General features: G+C 39.3%; 1 protein-coding gene across 1 annotated transcript in view; it reads left to right on the forward strand.

The window, feature by feature from the left end:
* Positions 1-463: 463 nt before the first annotated feature.
* RBP2 (retinol binding protein 2) overlaps positions 464-19,668 on the forward strand; it is a 54,225-nt gene continuing 35,020 nt past the window's right edge. The window contains exon 1 of the mRNA XM_044070895.1: positions 464-663. Within this exon, the coding sequence (XP_043926830.1) occupies positions 591-663 (73 nt within the window). The 5' untranslated portion in view covers positions 464-590. The remainder of the gene's footprint in view (positions 664-19,668) is intronic.

Raw genomic sequence — 19,668 nt, forward strand, 5'->3', positions numbered from 1 at the left:
TATTTTATATACCGCACTTTGATACATTACATTTCCCATGTTTGCTATTTAGATTTCTTCTTCATTGCCAGCTGGTATTGCAGCTACTTTTAATAAGCTTTTGTTTTGTCTGTAGTTATACTTCACTACTTCACTGGTTTGAGCTTAAAAAATAGTAAATACACTGTCACCTACCCTGTTTAAAATGCTGAACTATGGTAAATGCTAGCAATACAAGCTTAACAAAAACATTGCTGCTTTTGTAAAAAAAGAAAAGAAAAAACATCCATGCGTGTTATTTCTGATCAGCATTTCTTCAGAAACCACTTCCTTTTTTATATTAATCGACTGCATTTTTCCAGTATTCATAATGCTAAGGTTCACTTTCTTTGTCATGCATCATTATGCAACTTTAGTGGGAGGAGGGAGTTCTTTAAGCGTATCTCATTAGTGCTACAAAGCCAATCAAATGCATTATTGCAGGTGCCATAAACTTTAACCATCCCAGTCAACAATGCTATAAACTCTAGAGATTCTAGCTGGCCTTTGTGTTCCTTGCCTTTTCACCAAACAGAAGTGTTTTTCCTGCTGTCAGCCTCTTGACTTACACAATGCCTGCTGATTACAATGGGACTTGGGAAATGGAAAGCAATGAGAACTTTGAAGGCTACATGAAAGCTTTAGGTAAGAAAATCAATGCATAAAAATCTAAGCATATGTTTACACTAAGTATGTTGATTAGCTTTTCTTTGTTTCTTTCAGTAAGCTGTGCTATACTGCCGAACTTAGTGAAATACAGTGATAAACACGTGTAAACGTTTAAAAAATTATTCCTTACCAAATTACTTAAGGGCACAGTGGCAGACACATTACTGAAGTCTTATAAAAAGTATATAGATGCATCAGCTGAAGTGATGTATGGTACAATGCAGTGTTCTGGGAGCTGTCATATCAGTTAACCACTTAAAAGCGTGCATATCTAAATGACTGGTTTTGTCACTTAACTGGAAGATGGTTGCTCAATAGTGTGTAAATGATTTAATAGTATAAAAACATGTTGATGTCTTATATTCAGTGACTAATTTTATGAAATATATTAATGCAATAAAGCTCTCATTTACCTGTGAAGGTAATGAAATCTGATCAGCATAAGCTCCCTAACACTTCATTAAAAGTAAGTCTTCGAGTCCATGTGTTTGTCAGCAAGTTGTCTGCCATTTCTGGGCAGCATAAACTTGGACAGCTATATTCTTCAGTGTATGACATGGACAGTTATAATAAAGGTCTAAGGCATGTCTGAGACAACAGATGAGCAGCCATGATATGCTGTTTATTAAATAGCACAGGAAGAGTCTCTTAAGTGCCAGGCATAAATATCATGTAATTCACTCAGGCATGCAATCACTCATTCACTCACGCACTCGCTCATTCACTTTCCTTTCTCTTTTCCTGGTGATTGATGGAACCACAAAAAATGTCTGGAGTAGACGAACATTTCTTTTATCCCCTCATTAATTCCTACTTGTCCTGGCAGAACCTCAAGTGTCCCCGTTGTGCCTGAGGAAGATAATCACCCCACTATGTCTTGGATCTACCCAGGGTCCTCCTCCCAGTGGACCATATCTGAAGTAGCAGCAACCACCAGGGGGCAACATTATACAATACCCAAACAACCCATGTTGTCCCCCTTTGTTCTTGAGCAGCAGCAGCTGATAAGCCAAGTTTCTTCAGGATTGCAAAGCTCTTCACACAGTCACATAATGGTACATCAACACTGTGACATACAGATTAGACTTTCTGAATATTAAAACGTGCTCTACAAACTATTTAATAAGTGTAAGTACCTACCCAGATTAAATTAAATGCTTTAAAAAACACCTGAAGAGAGCATTTCATGAAGTTAGGACTCATTCTTCAATTAACTGTTTACATTAATGTAATCGTAAAGTATGTCGTGGGGGTATGTGGTAATAAATGCATTTATTAACTGGGTAAGTGAACTGGTCACCATGAACCCATTTCAGCCATGACCAAGGCCACAAGGACAATAGTGAATGCAAAATATAGGGTTAGTTGAGAGGAGTCAAACAACCCCACATTTCTTGGGGAAACTGGAGATACCAGGAGAACATATATACTCGAGGCTGACAGGAGCCAGAGATTAGGACTGAACTCTGAAGCTACAAGAAAGAGATCTTAAACACAGCACCACCATGCTGCCTGATGTACGCTCATCAGTGGGATTATGATCACATTGAGCAGTGAGGACAACATGAAACTTCGGATTTCACAGCGTTATCTCAGTATATTATTGGTTTCTATTTCTGACAGACAAGTTATGCATCATTTGAAAACTATGTACAATGACACAACTCTAGTTCCAATTTTGGCTGAACTGTTTATTTTTGATATTTTATGTTTAAAGTCAGTCATCAGCAATGTTTTCTGTATAAGCACACGTGTATTTTTTTATAATCTGTACATATTTTTTATCAGTTTTACTTCCTGGGAAAATATATGTTTAGAACAGAACATTCAGCCAATATCATTGTGGCCAAATAAAATAAGAAATGCACCGATAATTCTGCTACAGAATAAGGGTAGCTGCAAGAGAAGAGTAGGGGAGGGGAATCATACTATTCCAAGGCAGAGTTACCCCAGAATTCATACACTTAACAGAATGGAGGGAGATACAGACTACAGCACAGGAATATTCAAGCTTTTCCTCTGCACAGAAAAAGAAAGTTTTATAAAAGTTGAATGTCTACTCAAAACACTGTGTCAGCTGAGCATTCTAAACCATGTATGTTTAGGGGATTTGTTTTTTTTATTTAGAAGAAATTACAATTACTTTACGTGAAGTGCAAAGGAGATTATGTTGCAATAAGCAACAAGCTACAAATCACACCAGCTGTAATATATTATAGGTTCATGAACCTATCTGTCCTAGGGCATTTATAAGCCTAGCGAGAATGTGTTTGGCTTTCGCCACCCATTTTAAATTTATTTTGCTATGCCCTTTTTCGAGGTTAGTATACTGTGCCTCTGTCTAACAGTGACACAGAAGTGATACCCGGGGTAAACCTACGATCTCCCATCCACTCATCAAGATTCCTCTTGAAGAGAGTCAATGAGGGACTCTTCCTAACCTGGACTGGGATTTTATTCCAGAGTGAAGGGAGCCTCTGGGTTATGAATCTGTCCCTCCAGCATGTCCTATTTATTTCAGTGCTGAGGTTCAAGTCTCTCGAGCGGGTAGCTCAATGGGATTTGGATTTTCTGAGGTGCAGCATGTCCATTAATTCCGGGTTGGACATGGCTTTATACGTCAGGTACAGATCACCTCTGAACAGGTGGTATGCCACTGAGTAGAGCTGGAGTTTCTTTAACCGGGCAGCATATGGCATCTGTTTGAGCCCTTTGATCCTCTTGGTGAGGTACTTTTGGGGTCTTTCCAGTTGCTGCAGGTGTCTGGTAAGGTACATCCCAAAAGGGGCATTGTACTCAATTATGGGCCTGATGAGGGATGAGTAAAGAGACACGATGACCTCCCCTGATCTAGATGTGAATCCCTTCATGATTAGGTGGGCTGTATAAAATGTTTTTCTAACCACTTTGGCCATGTGGTTGTCAAATGAGAGATTTCTATCAACTTGGGTCCCCAGGTCCTTAATTACTTCTTCTGTACTTAATGGATTACCACCTATGTGGTAATTTGTGGGCACTTTGTTTTTGCCAAAGGGGATGACTATACACTTTTTGGCATTTAGCTTGAGGCCATGGCTCTGGCACCAGTTGTCTGTTTCTATGAGGCCCTTTTGGAGGATGCTTTTGTCGGCTGGAGAGTCGATTATGGCGCCCAGTTTGCAGTCATCTGCGAACTTGGTCAGCCACAGTCCTTCCATGTTGGCCTGTACCTCCGAGAAATATATACCGAACAAGAGAGGTCCCAGGACTGAGCCTTGTGGGACACCACTTGTAACTGGTTTGGAGTCTGACATGGCTCCAGCAATTCTAACCATGTGGGTTCTGTCCTTGAGCCAGTTTGCAATCCATCTAGTGACATAGGGGTTTATATTTAAGCTGGTGAGCTTATCTATAATGCCTGAGTGGGGTATTGTATCGAAGGCTTTTGCGAGGTCCAGGTAGGCTGTATGGACCACTTTCCCCTCATCAATGGCCTTGGTGACTGTTTCAAAGAAATCAACCAGGTTTAACAAAGCCGAACTGGGTAGGATCCAGTGTCTGTAGGTCCCCAATATATTTATTTATGAGGTCCATGATGATCCTTTCCATAGCTTTGCAGACCAAGCTAGTCAGGCTTATGGGGCGATAGTTTCCAGGATCCGTTGAGGCACCACCTTTATGGAGAGGGACCACTGTTGCTGTACGCCACTCTTTGGGCACATATCCTGTAGTAAGGCTGAGAATGAACAGTAGTTTTATGTTTGGGTTTAGCTCTTCTTGGAGTTCATGTAGGACGCAGCCTGGGACACCGTCTGGTCCCATTGATGCTGTGTTTTTTGCTTTGGAGAGGCGGCTCTTACCTGAGCATCTGAGATGTCAGGGGCAGCACTCTGCTGGGATAGATATTTGCCCTTTTGGTGGGGAGGGAGAAGTTTGCGCTGAACCTGTCAGCTAGGATGTTGGCAATGTCTGTGGGTTCAGTGTATTTTATGTCATTTTGGACTAATTCTGAGCATATCTGGGAATTACCACCCAGGTTCCTAACATAACTAAAGAAAGCCTTGTGATTATCCTTAGTGTCCTGTGCAATTTTTCTCTCGAAGCTGGCCTTAGACAATTTTATGAGTGCCCTTAGTTTTTTGCTAATACTGATCAGTGATGCCTTCCCTTTTTGGTATTTTGCTCTATCATTTAGTAGCTTCCTCCTTCTATTGTATAGTTTGTTTATGGCTGGGGTCCACCAGACAGGGCGTCTGCCTTTGGAGGATTGGGTCTTGGTTTTATTTGGGATCGCATGATCCATGCATTCCTGAAGGTGTTCATAGAATGCGTTTATAAAGGATTCTGCAGTCTGGGCCGAATTTTCTACAGGCCCGGGGGCTTTGAAGGACTCCACCTCGGTTTTGAGGAGTGTGAAATTTGCTTTAGAGAAGTTTTTCACTGTGGTTTTCTGGGCAGGGGGTGGGGTCGGGATGTGAATATCCAGTGAGATTAGTTTATGGTCTGATCTTACCAGTGAGGGATACACTTCTGGTCTGGAGGATAGAGTCCCCATGTTGGTGATGATCAGGTCCAGTATGTTTTCCCCTCTTGTGGGAGTGGTAACAAGTTATTCCATAGCATTTGAGTTTATAAATTCTAGGAACCTTTGGGCTAGGGTGTTGGAGCTAGAGTAATGCTCCCAGTCTATGTTTGGGTAGTTGAAGTCGCCCAATATAATGGTGTTTGGAGAGACCTTCATATTTTCCAGTGTTCTCAGGAAGGCCGAGTGGGGTTCCTGGGTTTGGGAGGGTGGTCTGTAGCAGGCTATAAACTGGAAGGCAGTTTTACCCACTGTTAATTGCACATGGATAGTCTCTGATGCTTCGTACTTTGCCACCAACCTGGAGGTGTGGGTATCTTTGATGAATACCGATACTCCCCCTCCTTTTGTGGTTCGGTCCAAGCTTTGGGGCCGAAAAGCATGGTATGAGGTATAACCTGGTAGTGCTGGGGTGCTCTCGGGAGCCCTGAACCAGGTTTCTGTTACTGCACAGATATCGATGTTCTCCATGCTAAGGAGAGTTTCGAGTGTGTGCATCTTGAGGTTTAGACTTCTGGTGTTGAGTAGCATTACTCTTAGTTTCTTATCCCTTGTGATACCTATGGAGGTGGGTTTGTCTTTTGAGCCTTGCCTAAAAAAGGCACTATGGGGGTAGCAAGAGCCTTTGCCAATATCCGAAAGCCCAGGGGTGACAGGTGCAAGCTGTCCCTAGTGAAGCATCGTGGCTTGTCGTGCATATCATCCCAAGCTGACAGGCATTGGATCCCCTTTGAATAACACCAGTACTTAAGCCAATTGTTGAAATTGATCATCTTGTCTTCATATTGTGGCATCATTCTTGGTGAGGGTAAGATGCTACTCAAGGTCAGGGTCATACCGGCCTGGGCTACATGCTCAGAGAGCTCCTTTATGTCTCTTTTCATGTAGTCCAGGGAGGTACGTCTCAGGTCATTCACACCACCATGGACAATGACCGAGTCATATTTGTACTTGCCTTGGAATGACCTGTAACAGATATTCTGTTGAGTGATCTTGCCCTGTTGAGCATTAATAAGATTATAATAAATTAATGATATAATAGTGATGGGTAATTTACTTGAATATCAAGCCACTGAAATCACTCTTTCTAATTACTGCTAAATTAGAAGGATTTGCAAAGCTGTTTGTTAAAGGCAAGCTGTACCTTCATATGGGTCTACCACAGGTGATTGCATACTAGTAACTTGCGTCACACCTGCTCGAAAAAGCAAATGCTTGAACTCCCACTAGCCTAAGCTCCCATTCCTACATAGCACTCCTAACACTATATCCTATACACTGCATGGCTCTAGCAAAACCTAAGGCCTAAACTTAAAAAAAAATCCCATTCCAGTTGCCAACTCAACTCCTCAGTGCGTAAACCTAAACTTCCCCTGTTTCTACCTAACCCTAAAATTTCTGATCACTGCCTAAACTTAAAACTTCAACTCTCCTCCCAAACATAAATTCACTGATCACTTCCTAGCTCTAAAACTCTCTTCCTGCTCAATAAACCTAAAACACCACCTCTCACCCTAAACCTAAACTTCCCAATCACTGTCTAACCCTAAAACTGCTTTCCTGCTCTGTAATCCTAAATTTCCAACTCCCCTCCCTAAATCTAAATTCCCTGATCACACCCTAACCCTAAAACCTCCCTTTCACTCCATACTCCTACCCCCCCCCCCTCCCAAGGCTGCTTGCCTGAACTTATATTCAAGTCCAAGATGAGCAGCAGCCTGCCCAAGCTATGAGACTTGAATCCCTGACTTTGAAACAGTGGGTTTTGAATGCTTGGTACTCCATAGCTAGTAGTGAAACCTCTTCATAGTACCTACTATTATTGCTTTTAACAACATTTCAAACTGCTGGTACAATTTCCACAACAGTTATTGTGACAACAACCAGAAATAGTTTTAGGGTATGGAGTTGGTCTTTAAGGTATAATAGAAAGATCAAGACAAAGATAACTGAATGTATAAATTTATCAGATTTATTCCACCAAATAAAGATCTGTTTTTTCAGAGTCCTGAATCCATACATGTGGTGCAGCGGTTAGCATTACTTCCTCACAGCAAGAGGTTCTCTGGTTCGATTCTCGGATAGGGTTCCTTCTGTGCGGAGTCTGCATGTCTCCCCTGTAGTCGTGTGGGTTTCCCCTGGGTGCTCTGGTTTCCTCCCACATCCCAAAGATACGCTGTAGGTGGGTTGAACACTCTAAATTGGCCCTAGGTGTGAGCGTGTGCCTTCTGTGGAAGGTTGGGCACCAGACAGGCAACTTGACACTGTAAAAACTCCACTGCTGTTGACTGTTGTTCCTCTGTGCTGACTTCTAACTGGGAAAAGCTGAAAGAAGAAGAAAAATAATCCATACTTACTATTACACAGGCAACCTTATGGTGCACTGCCACAAAGGTCTGCTGTAAAGATCTTGTCTAAAGGCGTGAAACGACCTTCAGGTTTTGCATAACAAAAAGGGTTTGCATGCATTTTTATGTATGCAAGCAGTTTTTATGCAAAAACAGAAGGTTGATTCATTCCAGTTTACAAATAAATTGACTTGAAAAGTAATTTCTGAATGTGAAAGTCTAAACTTACACAGCAGTGTTTACGACATTAATATTGGTGTGTGGAAAGGAGGCAGTTACATCACTTTGGGTTCCAGCACTAATTATGCTGGATTAGGGTGGGTAATTAATTGCGCATTAAGTTATATAATTGACAAACTGTTAAATTAACAGTTTGGCAAAAAAATGATGGGTAGCATTTTGTCAAACAGTTAATTTAACAGTTTGGCAATTATAAAACTTAATTCACAATTACTTACCCATGATAATCCGCCATAATTAGGATTTGAACCCAAAGTAACATAAACGCCTCGTTCCCACCCACTAATATTAATGCTGTAAGCATGGCTGTGTAACTTTACACCTCTATGTTCTGAAGTAATTTTTGAAGTAGTTTCATTTGTAAAGTGAAATGAAACAAACTGGCTTTTGCATAAAAAGTGTCTGCATGCATCATTTTACCTCTTTAGGCATCTTTAAGGGCATCAAAATAAGTGATATAAATGTTATTTATGTTATTACAGTGTGTTTTGTAAACATATATATATATGTGTGTGTGTGTGTGTGCGTATCAAGACTTCTGAAATTCAGTCATGTGTTAGTATTGGCATTCTCTTCTGTGAGGAAAGGAAGGGGTTAATCAAATTATATTCATGAAGTAGACAATGCATTGGTGGGACTAGTTAGTAGTGAGCACCAAAAATGTTTTCTACCTTGTTGAACTTTGTAATTGCTGCATTTACAGAGAATTTAATTTAATTTTGTTTGTTTTCTTTCGATTTGTTTGTTGGGATAAGCCATTGATCTCAGTGGACCCATTTCAGACCCAGCCTGAGGTTAATAGCAACTAAACAAAAAAAATATATATATATATATATATATATATATATATATATATATATATATATATATATATATACAGTCATATAAAAATAAAGGCAAACAGATCGATACATACAGATATAATAAAACTAAGCAAGATATAAGTAAGTTTAGAGAATTCAAAGCTAAAAGGATATTAACCCAATATAAAAAGAGTTTCACACATCAGTCTTTCAGCTGTGAGCATGTTATATTTACAGTATTTACAAAGAGGAGGGGGTAAAGCGTTCAAGTATGAGTGGGCTGCGTTAGTCTTCTACTACAGAATGCTTAAGCAGGGGTATGTTAGGTGGGTTGCAAATGTGGTGATGATGACACAGGGGAAATGCTGTACTTAGCAGTATAAATTCTGTAGAAAATAGACCAGTGACTCAAGAAATGACTAGCAAATAGGTACAACGGCATGACATTTGAAGATCATTTGTTTTTAAAATATTACCAACTTCCAGTTCTCTAATTCACTCCCCATACTTATTTAAGTAAAACTGCTCTGTTCATAGCCTGTCTTTCATACAGATAAACAGACTGCTCTGTTAAAATGTTCATTTAAGATGTGCCTATGGAGGGTATTAAGAAGAACCCCCTTCTTAGATGTGGTCATAGATAGTGTCCTTCTAGAGCAAGCTTAACATCAGTAACTTCATACTAGTCCTTCCTTTATTTGGTGACCTAATGATAGTTTTTATCGTTTGTCATATATTTTTTTACAGGGATGGCTAGGAAATAGGAGTTGTGTTTGTATTGTTGTTGAGATTATGTGATATATTTCGATCTGCTTATTGTTTGATTCGTAATGTTTTATTTTTTGGTCTTATTATTAGTGTTAGTTTAATAGTCTTCCTGTTGCTATCGTATCATTGAAGAAATAATTCTTTTGCATGGGTGTGAATTTGATGAATGTGTATATCATTGGAAGGTGTGTCGTTTTTGACATGATTGAGCTTTGTCAATATTCTGTTGATGTATACATAAATACTGGGCTTCATCAGATCTGATCTGGGCAAAAGTGTGTACCTGTTAAAATCTAATATTTTAAATAAATATCAATTTCTGAAATAAGCTGTCAGCGCTTGATTACATTGAACTCTCAGATGAGCTTGTTTACAGTTTGCGGCCCTTTTTAACTGATTTCAAAGAGTTTCAGCCTACAGCTTCATTCCTAGTGTGGGTGTGGTTTAGTGTTTTTCCTTATGGGTGGGAGGTGCTTTGACCCCTAAGGCTTCTCACTAGAAGGATCTGTTTAATCTGTTTATGTATATAGCATGTACGTGTTTGCGTGTATGTGTGTTAAAGGCACTATGAAATAATCTTTTAACACACATGGACCAAAAAAGGCTGTTAAAAAACACAGTAAATTTAATTATAACACAGAAAGCAGAAAAAATAGATATGACGAAAACAGCTGAAGTTTAAACAGAATAGTACAAAGAACTTGTTGCACTATATTATCTAGATAAAAAAATTGGTTTCGCTGACAGATTTCATAAAATCTTAATCAAAATTAATGAATGCATTTTACTCACAGAACCTGTTACAACTGAAGTAATAATAAAAACAAAAGCAAGTAGTCTTAAACTCAGGGAAAGTTTTAGCTTAGAAAGCTTTCTGACACAGGCTTATAAGATTCCTTGTTACATTTAGTAAAAGCTAATTTCTGAAAAAATCGTATTATTGCAATGGTGATTCAAAAGCCTGGAAAAGCATCCACATCTGAATTCTCCCCTGCACCTTTGAGTACTGAAAGAAGATTATGAAGCAATAATAAATTTCCCTAATATTGAGATGGTAGCAAGTGTTAGCAGCTGTGACGACTCTGCAACAAATGTGCCCATAGAGTTTTCCGTAGAACCTAGTACAAAGAAGAGTAAATATTACAGAATAACCGAAGAATAACAAACACCAAGCAGTTAGACTAACAAATAGCATTCCAAAACGTTCTGTGGTCTTTGCAATGTCACTTAAATGGACTTGATATTTATAAGACGTGCAAATGGATTATAAAACTGATAAAAAGTCAGTGATACAAATTATATCTGAAGAACATGTGTGATTTCCCATTGAGCAGATGTACTTCTAGATAAAGGCACCCTTTGCCTTCACTGTAATTTGCACTGCGCACTGAACTACTGAAGCAGGCAATTCACATAAATCTGAACATTAGGGACTAAAGGTTAAAGGTCAGTAACATAAGCATGCACTGCGCACTGAACTACTAAAGCAGGCAATTCCCATAAATCTGAACATTAGGGACTAAAGGTTAAAGGTCAGTAACATAAGCTAGGACTTATGCACATGATGATGTCATTTGTTCAAGATAACAAGGAGAATCGTTACTGAAATGAGTTTCTAAAGAAGCAGGAATTCTCAATGATTTCCTTGTATATATACCGTGAATACTAAAAAGACAGAGATGCTGGAAACAGGAACAGATATTTACTCTCATGCTAATAAATAATGTTGCACTGAACAATTTGCACTTACTCAAGATAACACTAAATACTCCAGCACAAAATATGTTAAATATGTTACAAAGTAGGCAACAAAGTAGGAATTCCTTACTAGGAATTTATAGATCAAAAATAAAGTAATGAAAATGAATTGCAGCATTTACTTGATAAAAATGTAAGGACTGTAGTACCAAAACTCTATATGTGTGTGCTGTCCAGATGAAAATGTGATATTTTATCTCATATAGTTTGCTGTGCCCTGCAGACTGCCCTAATAAAACACCAGACACATAAAGCCAATACAACTGCTTATTTTGACCATTGAAAAGTATAACACAAATAACATTGCAACTCATGTAAACAGCTTCACAAACTGCCAAAGCATAGCACTGTACACCTTTATAGCAGGAGTGAAAGCCAGCCAGGTGATGCTGGTTTGCATAAAACCTACCCTTGTCAGCCAGCTTGTCCATCTGTGCCAAGTGTCATTACCCAGTGCTCCCTCGGTTACCTTGATGATCAATTCTGCACAAGTATACACATCAATCCTCCACCAGTCAACATCCTGTCAAGAGCTCCAGGAAAGGAAGGAGGCATATGAAGGAGGGAAGGCTGCATCACAACTTGACCACCAGTCTGTTAAAGCAAGATGTTCTCTCCCCTTTCCTGGCAGTGTACACCCTACAAGATATGAGCTAATCCATGGTGCAATTTTTAAAATGCAATTTGCAAAACTGGTTCTATACTTTGATCTCCATGCTTGCAAAACCACTACCTTCCTTTCTTCTTTATAAATCAACATTTTAAATACTTTTCAGTCCACATTTCCATCTTTTAATCTTTAATTGTCAATACTACAGAGTTCATTTCTTTAAAGTTTTTTTTTTTTTTTAATAATAAGGACAGAAAGTAGTAACTGGGCAACTAGAGACCACCACAAAACACATGACAGTAGTTAACTGAAAAGATCAGTCATAATCCCTTGCAAATGCAACCATTCAATGTAATAAAAAAGACAGTCCCATTCCACTAAGTCACGATGCTTGATGACCTGAAAGCCCAGCTGTGGTGCTGCCCTTGTCATTCTGTGGTGGATAAAGGCCCTGGTAAGCACAAGCACCACTGTCTTCAACACTTCTGCCCACTGTGTCCTTGGAATTATTGCTGACCAAAATACTTTAATGCCTTGGTGCTAATAATCAAATGAAGCCAAATTGCTGACCATCCTGGATAATAAAATGGTCTTTGGTACATATTCTACATCATTCCACCTAAATGAATACCAATGGCATGAGGAAGGGTTTCCCGAAACAAAACAGTGTCCATAGCTGTCCAAAACTATTGCCTAGACAAATCTTGAAAACCTTTCCATGATATCACCCAAGCTGCAGGATCAAGTTTCAGGTCTGAACCATAAATCCAGCCCACTGCTTTGTTGGACACACTGGAAATAAAAGAATGGATATGCAAAGGTTAAATGAACAATGTTGTTATTCATCTGCTATAAGACAAGAAAGCTCTCATAGCCCACCCTCCTGTACACTTCAGTACTTCAACTGACTGCTCCTTGTAGCCAGATCAGTAGCCCTACCAGTTATAAATGAATCAGAACAATATCCTGTGGCTGGTAGCCTTTGCCTGGCAAACAAATCTGCCAAACATATTACACCAAAAGACCTGAAGAAAGCCTAAAAACAAACTCATCTATAAGTGTGTCCTCTGTCAAATGTCACAGTGACCAAGCCCAGCAAACTGGGCATGTGGTGTAACACCCTGTCTGTTCTAATGTAACTTGTTGACCCAATCCCTGCTTGATCCAGTGTTGGCCTGTCAATACAAATCAACACCACATCCCTGAGTTAGGAAGACATCTCCCCAGCAGAGGGACTGCAAGAGCTCACTGACATGGAAAGCTCCAGCATATAGTCAAGAAACCAAACACAAACTACATAGCTGTGATAGTCCAACAATGTCATTACAACCCCCTATTAAATGAGTGTAACATGACTCTGCCTATAGGTTGTCTCCCATCTCTGACTTCTCCTTTTAATGTTTCCCAGCCCTTGACCATCCTGCTCTCCACCCAGTGTTTTGTAAAGTCAATCAACCCAAAAAAACCTGGCTAACCAGTTTCAAGCTGATAAATAAATGTCAACCAAACTAACAGCTTCTCTCATCAAGCATCTGAGCAAGACATAATGCATGATTAACTGCAGGGACCAAGATCCCTCTGTATGAGACAAACTGAAATAAAGTTTCTTAGAGGCTAAAAGAGCTGACCCATAGGCTTTCCTGGTGTTGGTTGCCCAAGAGCAAAAGTCATTTTTCTCCAATGTGCCAAATATGTCTCATACTGTGGGCAAAAAAGATTATTGCCTGCATGCTACTTTAGAGAAAGGGATCAGTCAGACCACTGGGATGTTCCTTACCATCTTCCCCTCCACACTTACTACATTGCTTTTGCCCACAATCCTTTGCATATCACTGAATGCCACCATACTATATGATATGTACTGAGCCAGGGACCCAGCAATATATAAGCAATGGAGCTATATGAAATAGTCAATATGCACAACGTCTAACTGGAAACATTGAAAATCCAGCATATCGATGAGCAAACAAATGTATAAAAGATATTTTTGTAGGGGGCAAGCCCTCCTGCATACCCCCTGTTAATCATATATACACTCAGAGATTGCACTTCAGTGGGAAATGAGTACAACTCCTTTTCCCTCTGTACTGCAAACAAAGAGTTTCAATGTTTCTAGTTTGACGTTATGTATGTCGACTACTTCTCCAGTCAACAAATTAAAGTAGACTCACAAACAACATATGTTTGATATACCTTTCCAACATACAGCTAGACACTTTTGTGGTATGCCAAACTAAACTCAGCATGACAGAACTGTACTTTATAGAAATAAATGTAAAGTAGTGGATATTTTACTATACCACACTACCTTTGTTATAGTTATTAAAATATTCATTCTGTACTACGTGGTCCCAAGGGACTTTGTGCCAAGTTAGTATGTGAAAAAATTATTGTACAAGCAGAAAAAAACACTAAAATCACAAGAATATTTTTTTTTATTGGGTGACTTTAGCCTCCGGCCCCTCCCTTCAGTGCCTCCTGTGCTCCTGTATGACCAAATTAGAACCCCACCACCACTGCCACCTCCTTCACAATAAGTAAATATATAATTTACCTGTGGCCCGACCTTGGTATATGTGTTTTACAAAGTCATTATCTTCAAAAGAAATGCCTTACACTTGTACTATTATCTTGAAAAGAAATGCCTTAGTTTGATACTATTATCTTAAAGAAAGAAATGCCTTACTTTTTACTAGTATCTTAAAAGAAATGCCCTACTTTGGTACTATTACCTTAAAAAGAAATGCCTTAATTTGGTACTATTATCTTAAAAAGAAAGACTTAATTTGTGCTATTATCTTAAAAATATATACTTTAATTTGGTACTATTATCTTAAAAAGAAATGCCGTACTTTGGTACTGCTATCTTAAAAAGACATCCCTTAATCTGGTACTATTAGAGGGTTGCAGTCATAGATAATGATAGGCATTTGAGCATCTATGAATGCTATGCAAACGTGTTCTGTCAAGTGTACAAGTATGTAAGAATAATATTTAATATATGTTCTTGATTTTATACCTTTGTTTCCACAATATATTTTGGCTTTGTCCCTGGTTCTTTTACTAATTAGGTGATAATGTATTTTTTTAAATAAGAGTGGGACATCAGACAAATTAACTGTAGTTGCTGGGGCCACTAACTGCATACCTGTTAACCTCTTAGCACAAAAACATGTGGAAAAAGACAATAATGGGTAGACAAAGCCCCAAAAATGGGACATTCTGGAATTATAGCCAAACTCACTAAACTAGGTATAAATACCTACGGCACAAGATGGGTTGCCAACTGGCTCACTGACAGAACCCACACTGTAAAGGTTGCAGACTCCAAATCTGACCTCAAAGCAGTGACAAGTGGAGTACCACAGGGTTTCGTCCTGGGACCTCTCCTATTTGGTATCTACTTCTCTGAAGTACAGGCTAACACAGAAGGCCTCTGGCTAATGAAGTTCACAGATGGCTGCAAACTAGGAGCCATAGTCAAGTCCCCATATGATGTGGACATCCTACAGAAGGGCCTCGCTGAGACAGATGCCTGGTGTCAGAGCCATGGCCTCAAGCTCAATGCCAACAAAGTGCAGTGTCATCCCCTTTGGTAAAAACACTGTACCCATGAACTACCACATAGGCAGCAATCTACTTAACACCAAATGCATGATAAGAGACCTTGGGACCCAGGTGGGCAGTAGTCTCTCCTTTGATAGTCACATCGCCACAGTAGTCAGGAAGTCCTTCTACATGGCACACCTCATCATAAAACGATTCTCATCCAGGAAAAAAGAGGTCATTGTTCCCCTCTACTCGGCACTCATTAGACCCATTATAGAGTACAACGCCCCTTTTGGAATGTACCTCACAAGACCTCTGCAGCAGCTGGAAAGGCCACAGAAGTACCTCAGAAAGAGAATTACTGGCCTCAAATAAATGCCCTACACTGACTGCCTCAAAAAAATCCAGCTTTACTCCATAGCATATCACCTACTCTGAGGTGATCTCTGCCTAACATATAAAGCTATGTCAAACCCAGAGCTGTTGGACATGCTACACCTAAAGAAATCCCAATCCCTCTGAGCTACATGCTCTAGGGACCTAAACTTTATCACCACAATAAACAGGACATGCTGGAGGGATTGATTCCTGTCCCAGAGACTTCCCATACTCTAGAACAGGCTACCCATCCATGTCAAGCAAAGTTCTTCATTAGCACGCTTCAAGAAAAATCTTGATGAGTGGATGGGAAATAGGAAATACACCCCGGGGATCACTTCTGTGTCTCTGCTCGAAAGTGGCACAGGAAAATAACTTTCTTAGGTGGCGTAAGCCAGGGAAACTTGTTGGCTAGGCTTACATAGGCCCTTGGGCCGATAGCCTAGTACCTACATATGAACCTATGAACCTATGACAAATTTAAATATTGCCCTTATAGATTTAGAAAGTTGCTAGAATACAAGTTCTTGTGTTACCTTATATTTTCTGAATGTTATGAAGTCTGAAACTCAAATGTCTGTCATTGTTTAGTGAATTTAGTTCTTAGTGATTTGCCACAAAAATCCAGAAAACCATAGATTTTATGAGGAATAGACCAAATATATGAGGCAAAAATTTAGACCTTCTGCAAAACTCTGGATAGTTCAGAGGTATGACTAACTGCTGCTTGCTCATTATTCAGGCTTTGCAGGATTACTGTAATTCAAAGGATCCTATGATCATAGGAAGTTTCTAGGCTAACAGCCCTAAAGCCTTTGTAAGCCTAATAATTTCGGTCTTTATTAGAACATCAAAGTTTCAAAACTTCGAATGTTGTAATATCGACCCCTATTCTGTGAAAGCTGAAAATATTGAACATACAGAACAGCGAATTTTTTCCTAGGGAAAAACTTTGCTGCTCCAAAATACATTCACACAACACAAGCACACCAAACAAACAGTAATTCACACGCATACACCTAAAATCTTACACCTAACCCTACACTAAACTATACACACACTACTAACTATCCACTTACCTTAACCCAAACCCTAACCCTAAGGTCCGTCACTATCGCACACTCACCTCACCCGCGCCCTAACCCTAACTCACCTACCCCGCCCTAACCCTCACATCCACACAATCGCACACATACCTAACCTGCTTCCTAACCCTAACTTACCTAACCCGCCTAACCCTCACGTCCACACAATCGCACACATACCTAACCTGCTCCCTAACCCTCACATCCACACAATCGCACACATACCTAACCAGTACCCTAACCCTAACTAGCCTAACCCGGACTCAATCGCACACTTACCTGAATCCGACCAGTAACTTTCCACAACAGCGCTGAAAATACCGAAGCAACAGAAACAGACAACCGAATTCTTTTCCTAGGAAAAAAGTTGGATTTCTGTTGCTTCGATATTTTCAGCTTTCACTGAATAGGGGTCGATATTAGAACATTCGATGTTTTGTAACTTCGATGTTCTAATATAGACCCAAGCATTCATTCCCCAGTTTTTCCAATTGGGTAGAATTTGTATGACATAATTTAGAATGCTTTAATTTGTGGAGCAAACCAGAAATTATTACATAATCATCATCTTTAATGCAATCAGATGTACGAAGTTCATGCATAAGTGGCTATACCTGCTGCATGGGAGTGGAAGCTGTTTATGAATGAAAGTAACTGACCTTCTTGTCATTTGCACAGTTTAAGCAGTCAGTGATTTGCCTTTGAAAGAATCTGTGTGAAGTAAGATGAAATACTTTTTATTGTGACATTTATTTACTTTTATAATCTGACATTTAATGTATACCCAGTAAAATGTATGCAATTGATGGATACAGAGGCTATCTTTGAATACAAGTGACTTACCCCTGCTGTTGTTTGATCTCTGTTAAGTAGATTTCACTGATATGGCATGACAAGAGTAGTGTCAAGCAATATATTTCCTAAAATCAATTTAAACTAATATTGCTATGGCTGATGCTTAAGTATGTGGGGGGGTGCACTGTATATAAGAGGAACAAGTTAGCCATTTCTTAACTTTCTTTCACAAGAATCAGTATTGCACATGATAAGTGTCTAGCTTTGATGATCTGGCAGGAGCAGGATGCGTATGAAGGTAATTGATCATTAGTAGAATGTGGCAGTCAATAGTGCTGCAATCTCCTGGCTTATAACTTTGGTCAAGTTCTTGGCTGTGGCTTCAGCATGCCATCCATGAGTCTGTATGGGTTCATTCATGTACTCTGGTTTCCTGCAAAACCCCAAATAGATCATGTAGGTGAATTGGCATTCCTCCAATTTGCCAATAGGTAAGTATGCTGTTTGTGTGCAGAGGGTGGGTTCTGCATCTTGTGATAGACCTGACTTGTCAGGGGAAATGTCATTATGTGTGCACTTGTGTGAAAAATCAGTGTAGTGTTTTACAGACCTGGCTTTCACAAGCAGTGCCAGTGTTATAAAATACTACAGCTCTGTGGACATGCACAATACTGCAACCTCATCTAGTCTAAATCTTGCCATGATTAGAGGTGGACACGAAGGTTTTTGTAGCTTTTGTTAGGGGCTATGAGTGGTGTATTCGTTACTCCTTAATTTTTTTCTTAATCATCACTCTGAGGTGTGTACAGAATGTCACTATAACTTGTGTAGGGGCTGTGCCCCATATGGCTACTATATCTTTAACTTCCCATCCAAATCTCAGAGGTGTATACAAACGGTCACTAGCATGTCAAAGGACAGTGTATTGTATAGGAGCAATGAGTTGGAATACATTAGTGTAATTGTTATCATTCCCACCTTTCTCACAAGCAAATGCATAGATGAGTGGTAATTTTTAGGAAGTAGGGATAAGGGGATAAATGCATCTAAAATCAACAACTTAAACTACATTAATGTTTTTTTTTATTCAATTTTCTCCTAGTCTGATATCAGAGTGGTGCACAGAAGCTGGTTGTCGTTTGGGGTAGGGGTGCAAAGGCATGATCTCTGTCTCTGTTTGTGTGTGTAATATATATATATATATATATATATATATATATATATATATATACATATATATATATATATATATATATATATATATGTTTAACAGCAGCCACTTGAGTATGTTACTATGGCAATGTGTACCTTCATCTCAGTCTAACACCAGAGAGATACACAAAAGGTAACTATATTTTGCGGAAGGAGGTAAGGGAGCATTCCTAGATATGATGTATTTTGTTGTGAATAATTTTGCAGCTTATTTTTTCTTTGAAATAAAAAAATAATATTTGAGTTTCTTTCTTTGTTCATGTTTTTTTTTTTTTTCAGGATCAAAAAGGCTGGGAAAAAACTCTAAAATGCACATCACAGCATCATGAACTCACATGGCTTTTGGTTTGATTCAGTTATTTCCTCCACAGTTGTTACAGAGATGTCTGGCCCAGCTAATGTTTTTAAACCAGATGCAGAAAAAAGCTGAGAAGTAAGACAAAATTTGCAAAAAGGTAGACAAAAAATACTCTAGATAATGTAAGGAGGCCATATTGAAGGGAGAACTGGAGAAGTTGGAGGCCTTGGGGGATGTGTGTGGGAGGCAGTGGGAGTGTCATGGAGCTCGTCACCTAGGGTACCATCTCACCTAAGGTCAGCCCTGGTTCTATGCTAGCCAATTCCATAGTTATATTATCTGAGTACTACACCAGTTCCTAAACATTAAAGCAAAATGGGAGGGGAATCGTTGTTTACAAAATGTCACATCACTTTTCTCTATGCTGATTAGTTAACAGGAGTTTTTCTCTGTTTGCTTATAAAATGTTATAACCGGCATATTTTTACACACGCAAGATTAACAGCAATGCACAGTAATATATTACTAATGTCTCACAGCTCTTGTTAACAGAAGTTCTCTTACTTTGGGTTGATA

The sequence above is a fragment of the Protopterus annectens genome, chromosome 4.part1 (genome assembly GCF_019279795.1).
Source record: "Protopterus annectens isolate FY-2018-M chromosome 4.part1, PAN1.0, whole genome shotgun sequence".
Taxonomy (NCBI): domain Eukaryota; kingdom Metazoa; phylum Chordata; order Ceratodontiformes; family Protopteridae; genus Protopterus; species Protopterus annectens.